This window comes from Lepisma saccharinum, chromosome 2, assembly GCF_977018435.1.
Source record: "Lepisma saccharinum chromosome 2, izLepSacc3.1, whole genome shotgun sequence".
NCBI lineage: Eukaryota > Metazoa > Arthropoda > Insecta > Zygentoma > Lepismatidae > Lepisma > Lepisma saccharinum.
In genome coordinates this window covers 8,741,279-8,768,160 of record NC_139230.1, presented here as the reverse complement: position 1 = coordinate 8,768,160, position 26,882 = coordinate 8,741,279, and the positions used below count along the sequence as shown (strand labels likewise).

At 35.6% G+C, this 26,882-nt stretch overlaps 1 protein-coding gene across 5 annotated transcripts in view; it reads right to left on the bottom strand.

The window, feature by feature from the left end:
- LOC145983907 (1-phosphatidylinositol 4,5-bisphosphate phosphodiesterase delta-4-like) overlaps positions 1–26,882 on the bottom strand; it is a 207,290-nt gene that overhangs the window by 53,678 nt on the left and 126,730 nt on the right. For all 5 annotated transcript variants that reach the window (XM_083117023.1, XM_083117020.1, XM_083117022.1 and 2 more), the window contains exons 4-8: positions 23,267–23,396; positions 20,786–20,901; positions 19,453–19,610; positions 14,919–15,036; positions 6,158–6,243 (exon numbers count right to left, since the gene is read on the bottom strand). In XM_083117023.1, the coding sequence (XP_082973149.1) occupies positions 6,158–6,243; positions 14,919–15,036; positions 19,453–19,610; positions 20,786–20,901; positions 23,267–23,396 (608 nt within the window). The remainder of the gene's footprint in view (positions 1–6,157; positions 6,244–14,918; positions 15,037–19,452; positions 19,611–20,785; positions 20,902–23,266; positions 23,397–26,882) is intronic.

Sequence of the window (26,882 nt, the reverse complement as noted above, 5' to 3'; positions counted from 1 at the left end):
TGTTGTCCGAGGATGGCACATTTCCCTTATTTTTCCAACAGGATGGTGCACCTCCCCATTATGAATTAAACGTCCGTGATTATCTGCATGAACAATTTCCTGGACGGTGGATCGGGCGTCGTGGTCCCGTTGAGTGGCCAGCACGTTCACCCGATCTGACTCCATTGGATTTTTATTTGTGGGGTCATTTAAAGGCCAAGGTATACGCCCAGAAGATCAGGAATGTTGCTCACCTGGAAGAAAGGATCTTTGCAGCCTGTGCTGATATTTTACCTGACACACTTAGCAGGGTCATGGACAACTGGGGTGAACGACTACACACGTGCGTGGCGCTGGAGGGCGCTCACGTAGAGCACGTAGAGCACCATATGTAAAAGTGTGATTCCAACATTTGAATGCCTGTGACTTTTTAACAAATGAAGATTTCAACATTACGACTTCACCATTGTTTTCCTTATCAAATTCTAGCCTAAAATCATGTATCGCATGCCTACCTTCCCACTTACAAAACTGGACTTTATCCAAGATGGCGGCTTTCAAGATGGCCGCCGTCAAGGGCACCCCCACCTTATGACTTCCCCCTAGGCCTAATGTGGTCACACATGGTTGTTATTCATAAATTTCCACTAAAACGATTTTCACAAGGGGTGGTAAGGGACTTTTGGCCCACCCTGTAGATTGGTGAGAGTGTTTCCGGTATACACTGCGTCCCAAGGATCAGTCTGGCTTGCGTCTGACGAGAATATCCAGGCTGTTGTTCTTCTCAGTCTCCATGGTGAACTTTATATTTGGGTGTTGATTGTTTAGATGATCTAGGAATGGCTGAAGAGTTTCTTTACCGTGCGGCCAGATGAAGGTGTGGAGCACGATTGGAACATACTCCTCTAAAATCAACTTCAGCACCTTGCACAAGAAACAGACATTTCCATGACATCTGTGTGGCGAGCTACCAAGCTTTTAAACCTGAAGTCATACATTAGAAGAATTAAAATAAAATATCAGTAGAGAAATTGAAGTAATTTTGGAAGAGGAATTTATGTGTGTTAGTGAAAATTTCCTAGAAAGATGCCGTAAATGTGTGGATACAGGACAACAACATTTCCAACATCTCTTGTCACAACGTACACGCTCATTTTAATTGTAACTGTCAATGTAATTGTACGAGCTTATTTCTTTCTATAGGTAGTGGTTCCAGTTACGCTGTTGTTCCATCGAGCTTCCCGGGAGACGCGCTCTCACTGCCCGGTGCACTATCCGCCACGCACGGACGACTCCACCATGAAAAACACTGTATATAATGGTCTTGTGCTCATCTGCATCTGATCAATTGTCTTTGAGCTTGAATGTATCTTTATAGGCAGGATGAAAAACTTTCGAGACCATCTTTTCCCTACAGCTGATAGAAAGGCTTCTTGTTATATTATGCACAAGTATACATTAACTAATGCCACCAAAGATGCTCGACACCACAAAACAGCTTGTAGGTGATGTTAGACAAAAACTTTATCAATAAATAGATCTCAACCAGAAAATCAGTATTTTTTTCAGGGCTTTTAACCGATACTGATGCCGATACTCTCACAGATACCTATACTTGAATATTCTAATAACTAAAAATTGTTCAAAATATTGATTAACATTAGTTTGTAAGTATTCCATTCTAATTATATGCATCAATTTACAAAGATGTTTTACTTTAAAATATTCAAGAATCACATACATGATATGTTATCACAATATGCAGTTTCTTCACTCAAAACCTCAAATTCTGCATAATTTTGAAGACAATGAGACTCCGTGAAAGTGCTGTGTGGCATTTATGCGGACCCAGTGAAAGACTAAAATGCTGGAAAAGTATCTGCCAGTATCGGTAAAAATATTCCAACTGATACTTTCACCGGATTGGCCGATACCGATACATCAGCATTGGTATCGGCTCAGTCCTAATTTTTTTGTATTTTTGTTATTTGATATTGCTTTTCTGCCATTTTTGGCTAGTGATGATTAGATAAAATTGATGAAGGGACACTCACAAAGAACACCCATGCCCAGATTGGGATTCAAACCTGGGGAACTTAAGTGGGGAGTTTGAAAGTAACACTTAACAAGCTCTGCCACCATGCCAGCAAGATGACTAATAAATTTAAGTAACTTCATATGAATTTATGTCTGAAGTTGAGTGCCTCTTACATGAACATATTTTCACCAACTGAACTAATTTACATGACATTTCATGTGACATTATGTTCAACTTTGGAAGTGGATCTAACAGAACAAAAATGTTTATTCTGCAATGTAAAATAATGCTTTAACTAATCTAGATTAATCAGCATTGTATCATATTACAATCTAGATATTCCTCTTTATTACTCTGAATGTACTTGGGTTTCAGTAATAAGAGTACATACAACACTTATTTTAGTTTCTTGTCTCTGTGACTCAGTAGCGAAGCGTAGTCTTACGAAGGAGGCAAGCAATGTTTCAGTACAACAAAACATGTAGTACAACGACATGCCGAGGGGAAAGATTCAAGGTTTATAGACTCATTTACCCAGTCGCTGGATTTGTCAAAATATTGTAATAAAGTGACTGTACTAAAAATAAACCATATGATCCGCAAACGTCACATTTACTTTTTAAAAAAAATCCAGGTAACGTTATTCATATGATATTAAACGTTTTGCATATGCGAACTTTCCGCATACGACTAAAGGGAGACGGAATTTCTTACTTACTTATTAGTACCTTTATTTGTTCATTATTATTTAATATGGTCAAACGGTGACCAAACCGATTTAGATAAAAAAAAATGGGAATCATTTGTTTATTTTACGCTGCATGATGTAATTTAGAATTTTTGGGCACCCTAAAAACCGCATTGGAGTAACTTAAACACTAAATAAAAAGTTAAACACAAACAATAAAAAATTCATTTCAAAGCAAAGAAACACATGCATAGACGATGTACTCACCACAATAAATTTCAAACTCTTGGTGTTGGTCGACCCCCTTCCACGATTTTCATTTTAACACTTATCTCTCTCAAGCTAAACGAAGCAATTTTCAATTGCTCAATAATACACCCGCACTTCACATCAACCGTTCCTAAATACACGTTCATTCCGATAAATTCACAGCACAAAACACGAAGCAACAAACACTCACACTATCCCACGCGCTTTCCACAACTGCAAATGCAAGCATCCACACAAGATCACTTTGAAAATCTCTGAAACAACAGAAAGTGATACCAACCTATTTCCTTAATTTTATCCGTCACAAATGAAAGATATATCAGTTTGGAGATAAAAATTACGTGGAGGAATCAGAATCATTTCAGCAGAACGAGTATGTACATTAATATTTAAGTAATAAAGTGTCATTCAATGGCATGCCCGGGGCGAAGGGGGGGGGTGGATGGTAGACATAACCCCCTTTTGGCCCAGTATATCTAAGAAAAAACGTCAAAGGAAGGAAAAGATGACAAAATGGGGACCGTAAAAAGACCCTGGGAACACCACCTGCGTCATAATAATAGAACTTAAAACAGATTTGGGCCTCCCGATGGCGCAGTGGTAGTGTCGTCGCCTTGTAATCAAGGGGTTCCGGGTTCGATACCCGGTGGAGGCACAAGTGTTTCAGATCCCATTTTAAACTGTAGGTCCAGTCCCGATTAGCCTTACTGTGCATAAAGTGGACTTAAAACAACAAATCAATCAATCAATCATTAAAACATATTCTTGTGCTCATAATATGCAGAATGTATACGATTTACTTCTATGCCATGTACAAATATCAGTAGATAGTTCTTTCTCAGATAGCTTTATTTTCACCCCAAGCTTTATTCAAAAGCAGTCAATTTATTGATTGTAAAATTTGTGAAAGAGCTCACTTGAATTACTGCGTAAATAATTTGGCAGTTGCAAACACTGGTAGCGGTCAACACTTCTGGCATAATTTGAGCTGGACCAACCAGGAAGCAGGGTGCAGGACCAAGGTCCGTCCAATCTTCCCTCCCTCCCTGAGAAAACTCTTCACGGGGGTGCAGAAATTCCACTGACCCAACTCCCAATGTCAACTTTTTTTACGCGTTTTACATTTCGCGAAATCTAAAATAATTTGTAATATAATATGATATATATGGAATTTAGAACAGTGATAATAACTTCTTTTAGTTATTTTATGACTAACAATTATTATTATATTTGCGATCTTGTTTACGTGTTCATGAAGACAAATATTCGTTACTAGTTTTTGCTGGCAACGTACCCATAGATGAATCCTTCTGCTTTCGGTTGAACTCTGCTATTTTCGGGAACCACGCAAGCTCGGAAAGCACAGCTTTTTGTAGAAGCTTTGTGGACGGGTTCCACCAGAATTTCACGCTTCGCCATGTGACTCCTTCGGAGGCCTTATTTTCCCGCAGAACGGCTGCAAGCATTGAGGCTGGTGCTTGCTACAGAGCTGCTGGGGGAGTTTGCGGCCGCATTTTTTCGCGAAATCGAGTGCGATGGAAACTAAATATGGTTAGAATATTAAGTACATTAAATGATATTCGAATTATGCAAGCAGTGCTTGCATTGCTTGTACTATATCTTCGCCTCTGCTGTGACTCAATCATAAATTTTTCTGCTTGTACACTGCAACAAACAAACAAGCAAATGTATTACTGGATATTTTAGAACGAAATTTGATATTTAAACCTTTGGAAGGTTTTATTTACATCTTATCTACAGTTGTCACTTGCCATAGATGGAGTCACGTCCACAATCAATTTCCCTACTTTAGCACTTTATAATTCATCTTAATTTAATATTTTCTCTAAAAAGGGTGGCAAGTAGTCGATAAAAGATCACATAACATGCTGACAGGTCATAAGGCTACAATTAATATTTGCTTGGATATGACATAAGTGGCAAAGTTTGGAAGAGTCAAGACCTGACAACATGTCTGAATATGAAAAGTTTAGAACTTGAAACTTTTGATCTGCCAACAGTGAGAATAGGCCTGGATAGAGTGATTTTTATTTTTTTATTTTAGATCATTCCTTTCTACTAGTGGAGAAATATTTATCACTTTAAAACATTCCAAATCCATTGGCCAATTTCATTCATTCTCTTGTTTGAGTTTCACTTTGCTAGGCAATTCCAACATGGCTAGGCCAAGCTTAAGAAATAGCATATACAGAAAAATGACCGTACACCTGGTCACGTTAATATCACAGGTACACATTAGAGAATTAAATCTTCAGAACTGAGAATCAGGTACCCTGAAATTTTATTACGCAAACCTGGATATTTTAGGATCCAGATCTGGCCATCCCTAGCACACATATGCACTCACATTTAAATGAATAAATGATTAAAGAAAGTAAGAATAAACAATGCTGAATGTAACAATCAGTATCAACCAATATATGGGGATGAGGCAAAAGTCAGGTTACATAGGTGATATTTTTGAGTGGCCACCATGATCACCAGACCTAAAACTTTTTTTTTTTTTACTTGTGGGAACATGTAAAGGCCATTGTGTACAATATGAAACTTAAGAGCTTGGATCACCTCAAAGAAAGAACGACAGGCGTTATCTCACAAATCACAACCAGCACACCAGTAGATGTTTTATGCAACTGGAAGCATTAAATTGAAGATGGTATGAATATTGGATATGGACAAACTGTATCCATTACATATTAGTCATGCGTGTGTGTGTATGCACGTATTTGTTTTTCTATGTAACCTGACTTTTGTCTCACAATGTAGATATACCAGAATATTGGTAAAACTGGCAATTTTACCAATATGATACTGCTATTTTCTCATATGAATATAAATATAAAATTCATATACCCTACATTTCTTTTTTAAAGTAAATTTCTAATGCACAGCTTTCAAGGACAAAATCGATGAGTGCCAAACACCATGGAGGTGAATGAAAAAGATTCATGAGATGTTTGCAATTTATATCAGATTGGTAACTACCAATTTCATAACAGTCATCCTGAAGATTATGATGTTATGCATTCAGTGCCATGCAATAAGCAATGTACAATATGAAATAAAATACAAATTAAATATTCACCCACAATAGATATGCAGATGTATTCCTCACATGCACTAAACTAAAAATTTGAAACTTATATATATGAAGTACCTACATTCAACACAACGACATCCATTCTTCAAAGCATGGATGTATCCTTCAACACTGCTTTCACCACTCAGTTGGTTTCCAATCAGGTATCTGAAAGAAATATTAAAAAATGTTGTATCTAAAAAAAGTGCAACAATAAATTTACCATCCCACATATTAACATTAAACAAAAATTCTAGTAAAATTGTTAAAAATGCCATATTTTAAGGAGTATGTGGACCAAAAACATGCAAAGGCAGGAGAAACACACACACACAAACACTATAGCATATACATCATATAATGTAACTACAAATGATGCAACAACATTTAGAACTAGACTTATATCTCAATAAATGAAATAGATGTAACTCAATACTTAATCCAATGGCAAAGTGTTAATGTTGTCACCTTGAAATTAAAATGTCCCATGTTCAATCCCTGGTAAAGATACCTTGTACAGTGGCCTGGATCTGTAAACTGTAGGTCCAGTTCCGATGTGCCAATCTGAACATGAAGTGGACTTCAAAACAAAGCCTAATATTTAAGGATAAATTACCAAAAAACAAAATATGTGGTATTTAACCCGGGAAATAAGAAAAATTATAGAAACCATGGTAAGGTCATTGGATAAAATTGAGATAGAAAATGAGAAAACAGTGTAATTTCTGTACTAGTAATTAAGTGATGGGGTAAGAATTCCATATTTTTATATTTACTGTATCCATATTTTTATATTTACTGTATGTGTGACAATCACCAAAATCTTTTATCTATTAAAACTAGCTTCACAATTTCACAGAAGCTAGTAAAAATTGTGGTCATTAACCCTTCATGGGTTCCGCGAGAAAAATTGCATCATTGGTCACGCATGGGGCACAAAATCAGTGGTGAAGCAAGACATTTTTAAGTAGTCACCGCAAGACTTGCCAAACGTCAGGGTCAATCTTTCAACTGGGGTGGGGGGGGAGGTGGATTCCTACATTGATAATGATGATGATAGTGTTTATACTTGACGTGTGAAGTAGAGATGGCCAAATCCAATTTTTTTCTACTGAGTATATGATCGTAAAATAAGGAAGACAAAACTTTAATAAAATTCTACCCAAAAAAATGGAAAAATTGTTTAACCTCTCTCTCCGAAATTGGTAGTAACATTTCAGAATCGAGATTTTAAATTTTCTGGAATCCTGATATTTTTAGCCATCCCTGGTGTGAAAGTAAGATATGTTAGGGAAAAGATATGTTCTGTCTGAGTAAGTATGTCTGTCACCTCGAGAACAAAAACATTGACCAGTCTTGTCATTTGTAAGCATAGTAAACACAAAACAAAATGAAGTACTTCATGTTTTGTAAACCAATAACATTTTTTTTTCCCCCGAAATCGATATTTTAACCTTAGGATCCAAAAAAAATTAAAAGGAGAAATAGTATGAAGGAAATACAATGGATGCAGAACTGCTTTTTTTCAGTTCTTTCTAGCACTAACCATGGGGAAATTTATGCTTTTGCTTACTTATACGAGGCATATTCGGAAAGTAAGTACCGAAAGGGTGTAAAAAATAAAGTAAAATACTTCCGTACCTTCTTTTATTTGCATTGCATTCTACAGACCTTAAACTACTTTTGTACGTAGTTTCCACCATTGTTCAAGCATTTGTCATAGTGTTTGACTACTTTTTGTATCCCATCATAGAATGTTCCCCGCCTGTGATGAAAGTCATCCATCCACTGCTGCTTCGACGTAGTCATCCTTGTCGAAATGGCACCCACCTTGAGCACAGTTTTCAATATTCCTCGTAGAGGACTGTTCTGGAAATTTGTGGAAATTCCATTGAAAGCAACAATATTGTGAAGTGTCTGTTTTCACAAATTTCCGCATCGACCACACGCACCAAATGCTCAGTCACAACAGATGGCCGACCGCTCCTTGGTTCATCGTGAACTCTCTCATGAACTTCTTTAACACGAGGACGACTGTAATTTCCTTGCTACCTATTAGGACGAACCCGTCATTTTGACTGGTACAGTTTTTCATTGCAATATTTTGAACTGCTTTTATTCTGAGCATGAAACAACTGTATTTCTTTTTTTTTTCACATCATTATAACCATTCCTTACACATTCTGCCTCCTACAGTGGCTAATAGAGGGGCACAAAAGGAACAAGTTGTCTAGTCAGAAGGAATGTGTTATTCGTATTCAGTTAAATCTAGGAAGACGTGGAGTTAACATTGTCAAAAATATAATTAACTATATTCATCAATATATAAATAAATCGCCTGTCAACATCATCCTGTGCATGTGTATTTCATGTATTTATTTCATTTCTTTATTTATTTATGAGTGTTTTATTTATTTAATTATGATGTATTTTTTTATTAATATTGCATTTTTGAGTTTGTAGTATAAACATTTTTACTTCCCATTTACATTGCGTATGCTTTTTTTAATTGGTGGGAACTTTTGAAAAATATAATTACCTTATTCTATTACAAAAATTAGAAATACACAAACTCACTTGAAAATGAGGGAACCCCAGACCCAGTGGTGTAGTGGTTAGCATATTGCCCTACCATGCCAGGGGTCCCAGGTTCGAATCCCGGCCTGGGCATGGATGTTTGCGAGTGTCCATTCATCAATTTCATCATATCATCACTCATCTCCATCTTCGCAATTAGTCAAAAGTGGCACAAAAGCAAAGTAAAATAAATAAAATCAATCAATAGAAATCAATAAAGGATATGCACTCACCATATTAAAAAAATATTGTCCTCTCCTTCAGATTCAACATCTGACAAATCACTGAGATAATGAGGTAGCTACCTACACCACGATCCAGTAAGCCACGTTTGGGCAACATATTGGACACTGCACAGACCCAAAATGAATAAGCGAATAGAGGTTGCCAATATTTTACCCTACATAATTTGTTGACCGATCTGAACTAACATTCAACTTGAAAATACATCCATTAGACAAACAACAATGCGCAAAGATGAACCAAGGTCCACTCACACTTAGAATATGCTATTGCTAACAAAAAACTGTACCCGTCAAAATGACAGGTGATCGTACTTATAGTAGTAATCCAATATAGTAACCTTCACACGTGAGATAATATTTTAACTTTTTACACAAGTGTAATGTTTTAATATTTGTTAAAAGTCGCAGAACGTGGAAGCTGTGGAGTAAAATTAATATTGTAAAAATTACAATAACAATTGGGTCACCCATCAAAATGACTGGTCCCATCCTTCCAGTGTTAAACATCCGGACCCATTTCCTCACCATCCCTTCACTCATTGCACCCTCTCCATAGATGTCACACAGTTGATGGTGGACATCTACCGGTTTCACATTTCTTGCATTGAGAAAGCGAATCACAGACTAGACTTCACAGTCGGCAGGCCGATTGATTTTCTTGAACATTTCAAAACATCAGAAAACTACGAAGAAAAGCATGACCTGCTCCCACGAGTGCCTTACTAACGGATGAAGGACGTCAGCGAGAACTCGCACAGTCGCGTCTGCAGCTCTACAGCAGCAATATTTGCAAACGGTACTTACCTTATGAATACGCCTTGTATTTTTTTCTATGCACCATTAGTTTCATGTATTCTGTGTAAGTTGCACTGCGATGCTTTACAGTGCTGGACATTCTGAGTAGTTTCATCTTTATGACTTCACAGAAACCCTGCCGTGTTTGTAAACAAGGAGGCTGAAAAAAAGGTATCTTATGACCAGACCTTCAAGAGCGGGGGGAAAGCGGTCGAAGGACCTTTGATTCGCAGACCTGCTGCGATGACCTGGGCCACCTGACACCACTGCACTCAACAGTAGTGGGATGGTTGGGCACGGGGAGTAGAACTGGGCTCTCCTTTCGATGCACTAAACTTAGTGAATCTCTTGCACATTTCTAGCTGTTTCATGGTGTCACATGATTAATTTCGCTCAAATATGCAAATATTCTGACTTATTTTTTACTACTTCTCTAAGATATTTAAAAAGCAATATTCTCATTATTTTGCTTTGTCATCGCTGAATCTCCCAGATGACCGGAATGGATTCTCAAAATATATTCAATTAAAGGTCTAAAATGCCAAACCTTCAATTACTACGATTAAATATATTTTGCAAACAATTGGGACTAAACCTACAGTTTAAAGTGGAATCTGAACTACTATGTGCCTCTATTGGATATTAAACTTGGGAGCTTTTGATTACAGTGCACCACTGTGTTATTGGGGAGGCAATTGGAAAAATGAGTTTCTTTTGCAAATAAAATAACTGGTGATTGAAAGTATTTTTTAATTTTTCACAGCACTCTTCCAAATGTTGTGCTAATGGGTCTCAATGGTCATCTGAATCAAACTGTCCATCTATTGAGTCATTTTGTCCCGGAATTTCCAGGAATAACTGTCTTATCCACTTTTCTACCCTTTTGTCCTTCGTGTTACACCAACTGTTTAATTATTGCACAAATATCACAGTTTAATAGAAATTACAAATGCACAAATAAACAAAAACATTCTTTGTTACTTTGAAGGCACATAGTGGTTCGGATCCCACTTTAAACTGTAGGTCCAGTCCGGATTAGCCTTACTGTGCATAAAGTGGACTTAAAACACCAAATCAATCCAATCCAATCCAATCCAATCCAATTCTTTGTTACTTGTGCACAGAATGGCAGACTGGGTTTTCAGTAAAAATAAGGTACAGAAACTCAGATAGACAATGACAAGACGTTCATTGACAAATAGTGATGTTACAACCACACACCCAGAACTAGAGACCATGCATGACCAATGCAGGGTTAAGAATGCTGCATTGGAGTGAAGTTAAAATCAAACATACAAAAAAGAGTATTTAAGTTTTTGTTGAAATTCCACTTTATGCAGAGATAGGCTAATCAAGACTGCACCTACATTTTAAAGTGGGAATTGAATCATTATGCACATCCATGGTATCAAACCTGGGGACACTTTGATTACAAGGTGACAAAGTTACCAGTATACCATTGGGGGAGATCTATAAAAAGTATTTAACTTCAAAAAAGCACTTGCAATTCCATTTAGTTCAACATGTAAATATATACTTTGCAGAAAATAATATGACTTATTATAAAATACGATTTTGTGCATTATTATGAATGGAAAATTAGAGATAAACTAAAATCTGCATGAATGTAATCGAGGTCACAAACAAAACTTTCACCTAAAAACATGTAGATTAACTCTCCCAAACAGATCACCACACTTAGCTTGCATAGAACACTATGATACTGTACTGTGACAAACTTCCACATCATTTATTAAAAAATGGAACTTCAATTAATAAAGGAGCATCTAACTACCAGATCCCTGTACAACATTAATGAATGTTCATTCATGTAATACATAAATTGAATCCTATGTAATCAAGGAAGTTCTCCCCCCTGCCCCCTTTATTTTTCTTGGTAGTTTGAATTTGATTTACTGAAGTACTTGTCAATGGAAAATTAGAAGTAAAGGACTACCAAAAGAGAACCAATATGTATATGTATACTATTGTGAAAAATTTTGATTAAGTACAAGTATAACAAGAATGATGCCAAAGTCTTTTACCAGAAATTTGAAGCATCTTTAGAATATTACACTCTTCAAGCTGAAACAACACAAGATTGAAAGACATGTTAATGACCAAATAATTTGGTTTTCCAAATACTTTTCAATAAATACAAAGAAAACTCAGTGATGTGCTACTAAAAAATGTAATTCAGAATAATGTAATATGTAGCAATACTCAAACTTGTTGGTTCATTCCAACTAGGAAGAAAAGTGTGTTATGCAGGAAAATTAAAAATCAGGGTATGAATGTATGTGCATGATGCTATTGGTATACAAATATCTGCAACCATATTGATTAGATGGCTTACACCTCAGACAGGACTTTAAAATTCAGATGTAAAAACTATTAATGTAACAATTTCTGAGCAATGGAAAAAAAACACTCATTTCTCATGTTGGACTAATCAGAAAATATCCAACAATAAAAGTGAGATTTTTGAACACTGATATCAGAATCAATGACAATCTTCTTTACAGAACTAGTTCCATATGTTTTTGTACTAGTTCTGTGAACATAAAATGAAGAATTGGATTTTAAAATTGACAATACTGAACAATTACATACTTTACATTTTTGATTTATTGAATTTTGTGGTAATTTCATGTACAATTATTAAAGTGAAGAATTACAAATGAGAATACGATAAGATTAAAAAATTTGCACATACTTTTTTCATAGGGAGTAAATTGCAGAAGTGTGGCGAGGAACCCAAATATCTCAATTTTATATATTTTTAGAGCAGCAAATATTTTCGTATTTGTTTGATATTTCTTCATCAATATTTGGCAAATTTCCAGCTTGCTTGAAGTTAATGTGTAGAGTAAATGTTTGCTACGTGTCATATTTGTTTCTACAATTCTACTCTCACATATGAACGAATATTCTCCTTGCCTACTCATATGTAGGCATGTAAAAATATTGCACACATTCACAGCAAAATATGTGTTCTGCCTGCACGCAGTTTGAGAGAAGATATTAAAGTAAAATAAACTTGTACATTACCTCTTATCTAAACACACTTAATTCATTCAAATTCCAAATATTATATATTTTATAAATTTGTGTATCATTAATTTTTCCCATTATATTTTCTATGTTAAACCATAATTGTATTTTATGATAACCTTAGCATTCACCTCTTCTACAAATATCACTTCCCTTGTATAATAGCATTTGTCTATAATCACAACCTGTAAAAACATTCTTGTCCAGTGTGATTGTAGTTATAGTAATGTACACACTTGCTAAATTCCTTCAAATGTTGTTAAATCCCAATAAAATTTTAAAGACTATATATATTTCAACAAAAATAAATGTGACACAGCAACACAAGTCAAATTACATCTCGCATTACTCTACAATGTTTGCGGTCTGCACCCACCCACCCACATACATACATACATACATACATACATACATACATACATACATACATACATACATACATACATACATACATACATACATACATACATACATACATACATACATACATACATACATACATACATACATACATACATACATACATACATACATACATACATACATACATACATACATACATACATACATACATACATACATACATACATACATACATACATACATACATACATACATACATACATACATACATACATACATACATACATACATACATACATACATACATACATACATACATACATACATACATACATACATACATACATACATACATACATACATACATACATACATACATACATACATACATACATACATACATACATACATACATACATACATACATACATACATACATACATACATACATACATACATACATACATACATACATACATACATACATACATACATACATACATACATACATACATACATACATACATACATACATACATACATACATACATACATACATACATACATACATACATACATACATACATACATACATACATACATACATACATACATACATACATACATACATACATACATACATACATACATACATACATACATACATACATACATACATACATACATACATACATACATACATACATACATACATACATACATACATACATACATACATACATACATACATACATACATACATACATACATACATACATACATACATACATACATACATACATACATACATACATACATACATACATACATACATACATACATACATACATACATACATACATACATACATACATACATACATACATACATACATACATACATACATACATACATACATACATACATACATACATACATACATACATACATACATACATACATACATACATACATACATACATACATACATACATACATACATACATACATACATACATACATACATACATACATACATACATACATACATACATACATACATACATACATACATACATACATACATACATACATACATACATACATACATACATACATACATACATACATACATACATACATACATACATACATACATACATACATACATACATACATACATACATACATACATACATACATACATACATACATACATACATACATACATACATACATACATACATACATACATACATACATACATACATACATACATACATACATACATACATACATACATACATACATACATACATACATACATACATACATACATACATACATACATACATACATACATACATACATACATACATACATACATACATACATACATACATACATACATACATACATACATACATACATACATACATACATACATACATACATACATACATACATACATACATACATACATACATACATACATACATACATACATACATACATACATACATACATACATACATACATACATACATACATACATACATACATACATACATACATACATACATACATACATACATACATACATACATACATACATACATACATACATACATACATACATACATACATACATACATACATACATACATACATACATACATACATACATACATACATACATACATACATACATACATACATACATACATACATACATACATACATACATACATACATACATACATACATACATACATATATATATATATATATATCTCAAGCTATACTCACGTGTTATGAGATGAAGCAATATAATAATGTGCAAGTGGCTGACTCATATCTTGATAAACAACCCGATGTTCAGGATTGAATATTTCAAAGTTTTCTGAAAGCAACATATGTGTGAACCCTGCAGAAAACAAAAACAAAATTAGGGACTGAGAAAGCAGCTTTACTAAAATAAAGAAATAAATAGGAATCAAAAGCAGCATGTATGTTATTCCAACTAAAAATTGTCTTGTAGTAACTTTAACTCATTAACTGATGTTCAACCTATTTTGTAATTATTTTGTTCCAGATCTTCATTCCAAATATGAATGACAAGAATCTTAGTAACTCATCATCAAAATTTTAAAGCACAATTTTCTTAATTTCCAGCCCATTGAGTTAACCCTTCAAGCCAGGAGTTAAATACCCATCAGCCGCTGCGAGAGGCGGTAATTTTAAATCACCAAAACAGCAATTTTCGCATAATGTCACAAAATTGAACATATCTTAAAAACCATTTGCTCAATTACAATGAAATTTTCAGGACTTGTAAACGAAACTTCACACTACACAAAAACTTATAAATAATAACATTTATACTATAATAACAAAAATAATAATAAAAATAATAATAAAAATAAAAACTTACATGTTGCGCTTACAAAGTACTCCTTCTGTCTTCAAATTTACATATGAGTTCAAACTTGTCCCTTGATATCGTTTAAGGAATATTGGGGTCTCAACAGATGCATCTTTACTCTTTATAGTTGGTTTTTTAACTATACCCATAAGCATAAATATTCCCAGAACAAGATATATTTCTTCCACGGTAACTGGTTGCCATTTGCGCATTCGTGAACGTGGTTTCAATGTGCATTGTTCAATATAAGTGTCGGCATATAAGTTAGTTTCTCTGACAACGAGTTCTACAACCTCTTTGTCAAAAAACAACAAAAAGGCATCAATAACATTAATGACTGCTTTTTGGGGACCGCACAATCCACAAAACACAAGTTTATTTGCTTTGAAAGAGTCATCAACTTCTCTCCAGTTCCAGGTTACATTCAATGACGCAACAGGTGAGAATGTAATGCCATCTAATTTGCTTTCACTATCACTGACACTATCTACTTCCTGTTCTGCATAGTTTACTTCACTTTCACTTGTAGATAGAAATGAATATATTGAACCTTCACTGTAACTTTCCTCTAAAAATGCACAAATTTTGTCTGCTTCGACGCCCTTTACCCGCTCATGCGACGCCATTTCTCAGCTGTTTTTTTTTTTTTTACGTAATAAAGTGATGCAATCGCACATCATTTCATGTAGTTGGAAGGAAAACCAACACATGCCAGCACATTGCAGTCTACTCTAGAGTTACATGTGTTTTCCTTCATGTGGGAAAACAACAGATGGCAGAATATGCATCATTTTGTCACTACTACACAAGATGTGTACGTTGAACCACCTCTAGAAGCACTATGAGGGTCCGTACATGTGTACGTCGAACCGGCTTGAAGAGTTAAACTTCAGCACCTAAATACATGAGCATCGCAAATAAAGAGCATATCACTAAATTTAGAAGCCATTACAATGTCCATGCTGGCAAGTGACTAAAATGAAAATTTCCTGTTGTACATACATTAAAATATATCTGTGAGTAATTATATGTGCAACATATAAAAAAAAACTAAGGATTATTTCCTAGAAAATTGTTTAGGAGTTTGCTCAGTTTCTCTCCAAATTAACAAAACTACTATTACTTCTTCTTTCTCATGCCATTACAGCGTTGGGGATGCCTCAACCCACTGTTTCCATTCTTCTCCCTTCTTGGCAATCTTCTTTATTTCTTGGAGTGTCTTCCCTCTTTTCCTTCCTAATTCTTCCACCATATCTCATTGGTCTGCCTCTCGGTCTTCTTCCTTCTGGTCTTGCCTCCAAGAACTGCTTGGGTTTCCTTTCCTCTTCCATCCTGGTAACGTGGCCAAACCATTTCATCTGTCTTTTGATTAGATGGTTTTCAATTGATGTTTGTTCCAGTTCTTCCCTTATCCTTTCATTTCTTACTCTATCTCTTCGGGTTTTGCCTACTATCTTTCGGTAGCACTTCATTTCTACAGTTATCTTACTAATTTCCTTTCCTTTCATTGGCCAGCTCTCACTTCCATACAATAGTATTGGCTCTATTACTGATTTATATATTTGTAGTTTGGCTCTCGTTCCTATTTCTCGTTTTGCAAATATTGTCTGGTTCAATTGATAATATGCATTATTTGCTTTTCGGACACGACTTCTGGCTCTATTTTCCCATTTTGATTAAGTATTGTTCCAAGATATTCATAACTTTGGACCTGTTCGAGCTGATTTCCGTTACAGTTTATGTTTAGGTTTCTTACTTGATCTTCTGTTCTGCTCATCTTCATTACTTTACTCTTACATTCATTAATCATCATTCCTTTTTCTTTTAATGTTTCTGTCCATTCTAGTACCGCTTTTTGTAACTTCCCTCTGTGTTTGCAACGAGTACTATATAGTCTGCATACACCAAAGCTTGACAATACACTGGCCTCATTCTCCACATTCCTACCTTGGTTTTCTCTGTTCTTCATTTACCTATTTTTACCACTTCATCCATTACTGTTATAAAGAGTAATGGGCTCAAACTGTCCCCTTGTTTTACTCCTCTATCCATTATAAAGGTTTGTGATGTTTCGCTGTTCAGTCGATCAACTCCTACTTTCTCATACATCGACTTTACTGCTCTGAATAGTCTTGGTGGAACCTTCCTCCTTTTTAGCAATTCCCATATTACCTTCCATGGTATCATGTCGAAGGCAGCTTTCAAATCGAGGAATGCCAGGTTTGCTTCTTTTCTTCTGCTCAAAAATCTGTTCGATATGGTTCGCATTGAGAATATATGGTCTTGTGTGTGTCTCCCTGGGCGGAATGCCGTTTCTTCCTCTTCAAAGTCTGGTTCTAGACAATCTCGCAATCTTCTTTCCAATATACTAGAGTATATTTTCATTACTACCGAAGAGAGGCATACAGCTCTATAGTTTCCACAGTCAGTAGTATTTCCTTTCTTATAAATGGGTATTATAATGTTCTTCTCCCAATCCTTCGGTATTTTCACTTTTGTCCATATTTTTTCAAACAATGTGGTTAATTCAGCCTTTAGCACGTTGCCTCCATATTTTATAAACTCTGGGTATATTTCATCCCATCCTGCTGCTTTTCCATTTCTCATTCTCTTCATTGCACCTTTTACTTCTGCTTCTATTATATTTCTTTCCATCTCTTCTTCCCCTACACATACTTCATTATCTTGGTTGGTTTCTCCTCTATTTTCTTTCCTAAACTTTTCTGCATAGTACTGTCTCCATACCTCTAGGACTTTTCCCGTTTCAGTTTCCAATTCGTTTCCGTACACTCCTAATTCTCTTGCCATATTCCACTCTGATGTTCTTGATCATCATCCAGAATTTCTTCTTATCTTGTCTGAAATTCTCCTCTACCTCATTTCCAAATTCTGCCCAAGATGCATCTTTTGCTTCTTTGAAAATCTCTTTGGCTTCATTCCTCTTCTTTCTGTAGTCTTCATATTTCAGTGGGGTAGATGTTTCCAAGTAGTCTTTCCAGGCTTTTTCTTTTCTATAAATGCATGGGCCAAGGCATTTGAAAGTGGTCGTGAATCAGTCACAAAAGAAACATGGTGGCGAGATCAATACCATCTTGATGCACTTCGCAGATTGCTGGAGAATGATCGGCGTTAGACATGTACAGTCACGGACACTGCCAGCTTGTAATGAATACATTGACTTTCAATGGAATCGTTACAAACCGGCAGTGTCAGTGACTGTACAATACTTTATAGCATGGTCCCCACATGCCCTGCATAAGCCCTTGTGAATTTGCCGTGCATTCCTTCCATGTGCAACCTGAAATTTTATGAATATTAGCTGTTCTTCACGCTTGAACATTGTTCAGGGAGGTATTATACACACACTTCACTTTAACGTCTTCTAACTACCACACAACAGTACTATTCAGCACCAAACACCTACACACAATCGTAGTACAAGACTAAACAAGACCTGATAGTCTTTTGTCCCAGCAACAACCAACAGTGTTGCCACTACAAGAAAAATGGCTCTCGTATTTACATTTTGGTTATTTTATGGAATTTTTCTATTTATAGATCAGTGATGATTAGTACATGAAAAAACAAGTACAAATGAATGTCCACGCCCCTCACTGGAATTCAGAATTTTTGGTGTTGGGTAAACTGTTATGTAATCAGTCACTCTCCTTTGCTTGAAAGTTTCTCAATATGAGGACAACCTTACATATTTACATGAAAAAACCAACAAATTTATGCATCTAGTAAGTCATGGAGCAAGCAGCATTTTGTACTACACTTTAGTGATTACATATGCAAACAAGAAATGCTCATGCTATTCATTGCTAAAACACACAATTATAAAGAATTCTAGCAAAAACTACAATAGCAAGAATATTTTGTGCTAGGAGTGCTGATAATTGTTTTATTTATAATTACCAAAAAGTGACATCTTTCCATCTTCTTTCATTTCTGATTGTTCAAAAGCTTCAATTAAACTTTGGCACTCATCTGTTGTAATGGTTGGCATATTCTGCTCCTTCTGCAGAAAATGACACAGTTCTGTAGAACTCATCTCTCTGGAATTTTGGGCATACCTGTAAGAATAACAATCAGATAAGTAAAATGAAAAATAGTATAATTCCTATTTTGAACTATTGAAATAATTTGAGATAGTAACACACAATGTTTATAAAAAAATAACTTACTTTCTAAAACTGCCCAAATCTGAATAGCTAAATGAACAATTGCTAACTAGACACAGTGACACTTTATTTTACAGTCTCTGCTATGGGGAGCTCTGAGCACAAATGGCGTAACTCCATTCAAGACAGTTTTGAGAAAAGGGTGCATTTAATTAACTTAGTACAGGGAGGTTATTTCAGTTGTTTACCGTCAGACCGTCGGCCGCCGAGCGCCCCCTTCATGCAACAGTTCCCAGCAAATTGACTTACAGGAATTCCGTAACAGAAACCGCTTGCTTTGTAATGTTTCCACTTTTCACAATTACAGTTACAATTACATTGAAATAAGCACGTACCTTGTCGCAAGGATGCTGGAAAAGGTGTCCTCCCATCATAATTATTATTACTTTTAAATATCATTTTACGCTTTCGGTTTGCTTTATGTGCCGGGATGCTGTCTTCCCTTTCTGTCAACTGAGGATAAAGTAGCGATGTCTAATCTAAGATTAGATGTCAGAAATAAGGTGCCAGAAATATTTGTATTTTGGAGGAAACCTTTTCCAGCATCCTTGCGACAAGGTGCATGCTTATTTCAATTGTAATTGTAACTGTAATTGTGAAAAGTGGAAACATTACAAAGCAAACTGTTTCGGTTACGGACTTCCTGTAAGTCAATTTGCCGGGAACTGTTGCATGAAGGGGGCGCTCAGCAGCCAACGGTCCGACGATAAATGACTGAAATAACCTCCCTGTATATGTTTAGCTGTTTGAGCACAAACATAGTGATGCCTCCATGAGCAAGAATTTGAAACCTTGGAGATACTTACTTCTATCACTGAAATGTTCAAACTTCACATTCACAGTTCTAAGTTATACATGTAACTCAATTTCCACAAAAAGTGGAGTTACGCCACTTGTGCTCTGAACCCCTCATATATTTGCCACAGACACCTAAAAATCTGAAGTGAATGTTTTTATCTACTGTAAAGCACAAATTTTACAAAAGAAGTACACAAGGACTGCAAGAAATAAATAGAAAATTTAATAAGGCTATTAATGGAATATGACTGCTGAAAAAGGTAACATACTTGTCAAAAAGATTCTTGACTTCCGGCCTCTCCATCAGATCAAAGAAGAATTTCACAAATTCATCTTCATCTAATACTTGTTCTCCATCTCTCTCCTTCTTGTTTGTGTTTGCTCTCTGAAACAAGAAATACAATTTGTTTAAAATCAGAAGTACTGCCATTAAAATATACAATTAATACAGATTTAAAAAACGCAAACAATGATAAATTTATCTTGTTGACTTCACACCACCAGTTTGACATCTACTCGATTTGTCCAATCTTAAGAGAAGGTGGGTTTTTAAACTCGAGCCAAGTCAGCCAGATCTTACGAGCAACTTACGCAGAAGTCGCAGAAAATGTCATGTTGACAGTGGAATTTTCATGACAGTATTTGAGCTGCGAGTTTCTCATTTTTACAGGACTGGATTAAAAATGAACTGTCAAGAGATAATTGGAATTGAAGAATATGAAAATTAGGATAAAATTTTCTCCTGGATGAAACCGTATCTCTGCTGATTATGGGGCTAGGCAGTAAATATCAACTGCTTCACTGTCTGGTGAGTGTCTTGCAGTTTCCTTCCATTTTGATGATATTCACCCAACTAGCTCTTTTTCTGTTCTTCAGGTAAATGCGTATGAACACTCAAGCATGCACATATACACATACATACCAACACATACATACCAGCCCTTTGAGGTTAAATATCTGCAAAATTGATTTTAATGGGTAGGTAGTGGCATGCACAGGATTTTTTAAAAAGAAGGGGATTACATATACACCATTTTTTAGTAGTCAGCCAAGATTTTACCATCTTTTCATGCCTTTGAAATTCTTTCTCTTAGGAATACTGGGCCAAATTGGGGGTTATGAGCCCCTCCCCCATAGGTAACTTAGTGGTCAGTATATGAATTCTAGTGCCACTGTTACAGTCTTCTTGTCCACTGCTTACTCTTACTTCTTTTCTCCAAAATACTTTTCTCTGGAATTTTAGGGAGATCAAACCACTTGCACGAAAGACAAGACTATCAGTTAGGGATGGTTAAATCCAGATAAAATTTTATCAGGATATCTGGTATCCAGTTTGTCTGAAAAGTCTGGATATCTGGTATCCAGTTTGTCTGTAAAGTCTGGATATCTGGTATCCAGTTTGTCTGAAAAGTCTGGATATCTGATATCCAGTTTGTCTGAAAAGTCTGGATATCTGATATCCAGTTTGTCTGAAAAATCTGGATATCTGATATCCAGTTTGTCTGAAAAGTCTGGATATCTGAATGTGTGCATTATCCAGAGTGTTTTATCATTTACCTCTTTTACAGGCTATCCACATATTCTTTAACTCATCGTTTTCACATTTCACTCTACAAGTTTCTACAAATCCTTCATCAAATCTGTACTATCCAGATTATCCATTGCATCTGAAATGGATATTGGAAAATTTGAAATCTGGATATCCATTATCCAGGTATATAAAATGATGTACTGAAGGTCCCCCATTCCTCACCAATATTCTATTGAGACTTCAGTATTTATGCTACATCTTTTCGCTGGATTTGCAGAAAATAAATAAGATGAATTCAAAGTTTCACTTAATATATTAAAATCTGAATTACATAAAATGAAACTATAACCACAGTACATTTATTGGCCTCTGGTCCCATTCTTGCTATTCTCATACTGGGATTTTTTTATATACATTAAAATCAGTGATGTAAGATCCCTTTGAAGGGGCAGCCAAGTTGTTTCTCACTGGAAGAGATGATGATGAATTATTATTATTTACCATCACTTTTCTGCCACTTTTAGTTAATCACGATGATTGGGATAAGTGATGACATAATGAAATTGACACACACAAATAACACCCATGCCCATGCTGGGCTTTGAGTCCATGAACTAAAGTAGCAACATTGAAATTAGACCACTTAACACACTGCAACAAGCCAGTCATTTGATGAGATGTGGTCAGCACATCAAGTACCATCATTCTAATTATCTTATTTCTTGGAGCAGAAACTGCTAGTATTTATATTTTGGTGGCTCAGTCGGTAACGCGTCTGACTACCATGCTCAAGGTCCCGGGTTCGATCCCCGGCCGGTTCAAATCCGGTAACTTTTCTAACGGTGGAAGCGGCCCCGGTGCCCACCCAGCGTCGAATAACATGGGTACCTGGGGGAAACCCTGGGGGGTAAAGACAGTTAGGGGCGTGATGCTGATCACATCACCCCACCTCACGACCGGATCAAGAAAGTGTGGGGCGTTACCCCCACACCCCCTATACGCCTTCATGGCGTGGTGCTATGCACAGGGGAACACTACCTCACTTTTTTACCTCCCCCAACTTTCCTCACAATACTGGATCAAGATAAAAACATTGAGTCCCTTGAGGATCGCACCTGCAACCTCTCATACCAAAGATGAGAGTTTTAACCACTTGGCCATGTGAGACTTAGTTTTTCATAATGCATCAAACAACAAAACATCTACACTGCCAACTTACTTCAAAGAAATCTCTTGCTATCCTCTTAGACATGCTAACATTTAACTGCTTCAGCAACTTCAAACACTCCTCGAAGTTCAAGCTTTTGTTTTTATCTACATCAGCCTCCTGGAATTGTTTCTTCAACCACCTAAAAATTTAAAATCCAAATATATATTAATTTTCAGCAAGTAATTACATAACGTTTCATTTTTGAAAACGGCAACTACACAATTGTTAAAATAATGTCATTCACATGGTCCTTTCCAAATAATTGAAAAGTAAAAATAATTTACAATATGACAATAAAAAAATCTTAAATCATGTGCCAGCAACATATTTGTTAAAAACAATAAAAAACACACAAACAGCATGATAAAAAACATTTTAGAAGTTCTTTCAAGCTTTCGATTTCATCTCTGAATCATCATCAATAATTTACAAGTAAGGTTAACAAAAAATAAATTAAAAGTACCATATTTCAAGTGCACCTTAATAATATCTGCAAATTTACATTAATAGCAGCAAACAGCTAAAATTTAGCTATCATCATTTTTATTCTAGACCAATATTTTGTCATCCAAAAAGTTTAGTTGAGACCAAGAAGATAAATGTGCAAAGTACAAAGGGGAGAAACATGTAGGTGAATAACTTCGTCTGGTATTCACTGCTTGGTAGACATATGGACGTCCAGAAGGGGGGGGGGGGAGGCACGCCCCCCTGGAAAATGAATGTCTTATAAATGATATATTTCACACATAATTTCATTTCAGTCACAGCAATTTGTGTTAATTATTATAAATTCGTGGAAGAAACATCAGACTGAAATAGTATTTTTTGAGGGGGTATCACCAGTATGGGGAAAAATATGCCTATTTTGACCCCCCCTGGGAAAAAATTACCTTGCTTGGCCCTCCCTGGAAAGAATCCTGCGTACGTCCATGAGTAGAGACCATACCCAGAAGATATCCATATACACCCCTCCCCTTCCCGCCTTTGACACAATTGCCATGGAGAAATCTGACTACATGAGGATGTGTCTGAATACAGTACTAATTACAAAAAAAAATCAACTTCTCTCCCAAGTCCATTTCTAAAATTAAAACAACACATAATAGCATGATGCAACCCACATTAAGAGTTTGTCCCAGCTTTCAACTCCATCTCAGTCATCATCAGCTGGTTGAGAGACAGCAAAGATGACACTGACACACCGTGTCAGCAAGCAACATGTGTGTCCGGAAGGGGAGGGGGCAAAGGGGGGGCCATGCGCCCCCTGAAAAATGAAAGTCAACTCAAAATTATATATTTGACACACACAATTTCATTTCTTCATATTTTTACTGAACTTTCAGACTAATTAGACAATACCTCCAACAATAACAAGCCCTTCCCAAATTTCTCAAGAAGTATACATATTGTCTCGTGGTCTTCTATCTCTTAAAAAGACTTCCTTTAGTCAACAACATACTTTATTATCACAAGACTTCTACAAGCAATCTGGCCGCTCTCTCCGATCCACACCTTCACCCTCAGCCATCTGCTCTGACAGTGCTGCCAGTTCCCCCCGACTCAAGGCACTGTAGATTACACATATGTTACATCTTCCCCTTTACAATAATTCCTTATACACAAATTACTAAACATAATCATGAAATTTGACTGGCTGTTTTACAGTTCGACCAGACCTGGTTACATACATATTTTTACTGCTGTTTGTTTCAGTCTCAGTTCCACTTTTTACAGAGTTTGGAGATTCTACTGACGTTCTGACATTACAAGGTTCATATGTTGGACACACTACAGATGTCTTGACATGACAAGGTTCATCATCTATGACATTTTTAAAAATTGGAGCATTGTTAGATTTTCTTAAATGTACCTTATTTCTTCTAAGCAATTGATTGTTTTCATCTCTAACCATGTATGACCTTGGAGAATCATGACTTGCAACTACCTGACCTGGTACCCACACCTTATCCCTCTGAATTAAACAGTTTTCACCAGGCTTAAACTTAGGTCTTTCATGAGCTGACTTATTATAGTAACTCCTAGATTTATCCTGTTTTTCCTTTAGTACTTTTTTTACATTCAACTGTACTTCCGGATTTAATAATTCTTTATGAATAGGCAACCTAGTTCTTACTCTTCGACTCATCAACATCTGAGCTGGTGTTATATCTAAACCAGCTACAGGAGAATTCCTGTACTCTAGAAGAGCTAACAACACATCACTGTTTTGTTCATTACATTTTTTTAACAATGACTTAGCAATTCCTACAGCTTTCTCAGCAAGTCCATTTGATTGCGGATACCTGGGACTGCTGGTTATAAAATTAAAATCCCATTGTTTTGCAAATTTTTTACACTCTAATGATCCAAAAGGCATATTATCACCAACTACAACTTGTGGAATCCCATGAGTTACAAATATAGACTTCAGTTTATCTATTATTTCTGTCGATGTTTTAGACTTTAGTGGCCTAATTTCCAACCACTTAGAGTAATAATCCATAACTACTAGATAAGATCTACCTCCATACTCACAAATATCTACCCCTAACCTTTCAAATGGCAATTCTGGAATAGTATGCGAGATTAATGGTTCTTTACAATTTGACCTCTGATGTTTTTCACATACTCTACAATTTTGGACTAAATTTTGAATATCTGTTGCTAGCCCTGGCCAATATACCACTTTTCTTGCTTTCAGTTTAGTTTTAGCAATGCCAAAATGACCTTCATGCAGTAACATTAGAACCTTTTCTCTTAAGTTTAATGGTACAACTACTTTATGTCCCAAAAACACTAATCCACCTTCTACATGAATATCACTACGTAACTTGTAGTACACTTTTACTTCATCCGGCACATATTTCTTTTCCACTGGCCAACCATTTGTATGGTACTCCATTATTTTACAAAGAACTGGATCTTTTTTGGTGTGTTCACAAAATTCTTGTTTTCGTGATTCACTGATTTGCAAATGGTTGGTTACACTATGGACAACTTCTGCTAAGAATGGATCACTCTGTACTTTGTCCTTTATGAACGACCTAGACAACAAGTCTGCAATGTGCATATTTACACCTGGAATATACACCACATTCAGATTATACTTCAACAATCTCACCTTCATCCTTTGTAACCTATTTGACATAACATTTGCTACATATTTCTGCATTATAGAGACTAATGGCTTATGATCTGTATGAATTTCAGTTTGCCTACCATAAATGTAATAATGAAACTTTTCTACTGCAAACACAATTGCTAACATTTCTTTTTCTATTTGAGCATATGACTTTTCAGTCTCTGTTAGACTACGAGAAGCATACGCTACTGGTCTACCTTCTTGCAATAAGCAACACCCTAGCCCTTCACTAGAGGCATCGCACTGAATGACAACTTTCCTTTTGTCATTAAACACGGCTAGCACTGGAGTTGTAGACACCTTGTCTTTTAACTTCCGTAATGCTTGACTATGATGAGGTAACCATTGCCAATGAACTTTATCTTTAAGAAGTTCTCGTAGTGGAGCTGTTACAGTAGACATACCTGATATAAACTTACTTAAGTAATTCACCATACCTAGAATTCTTTGTAATTCTTTCCTACCTCGGGGTTCCTCAATGCT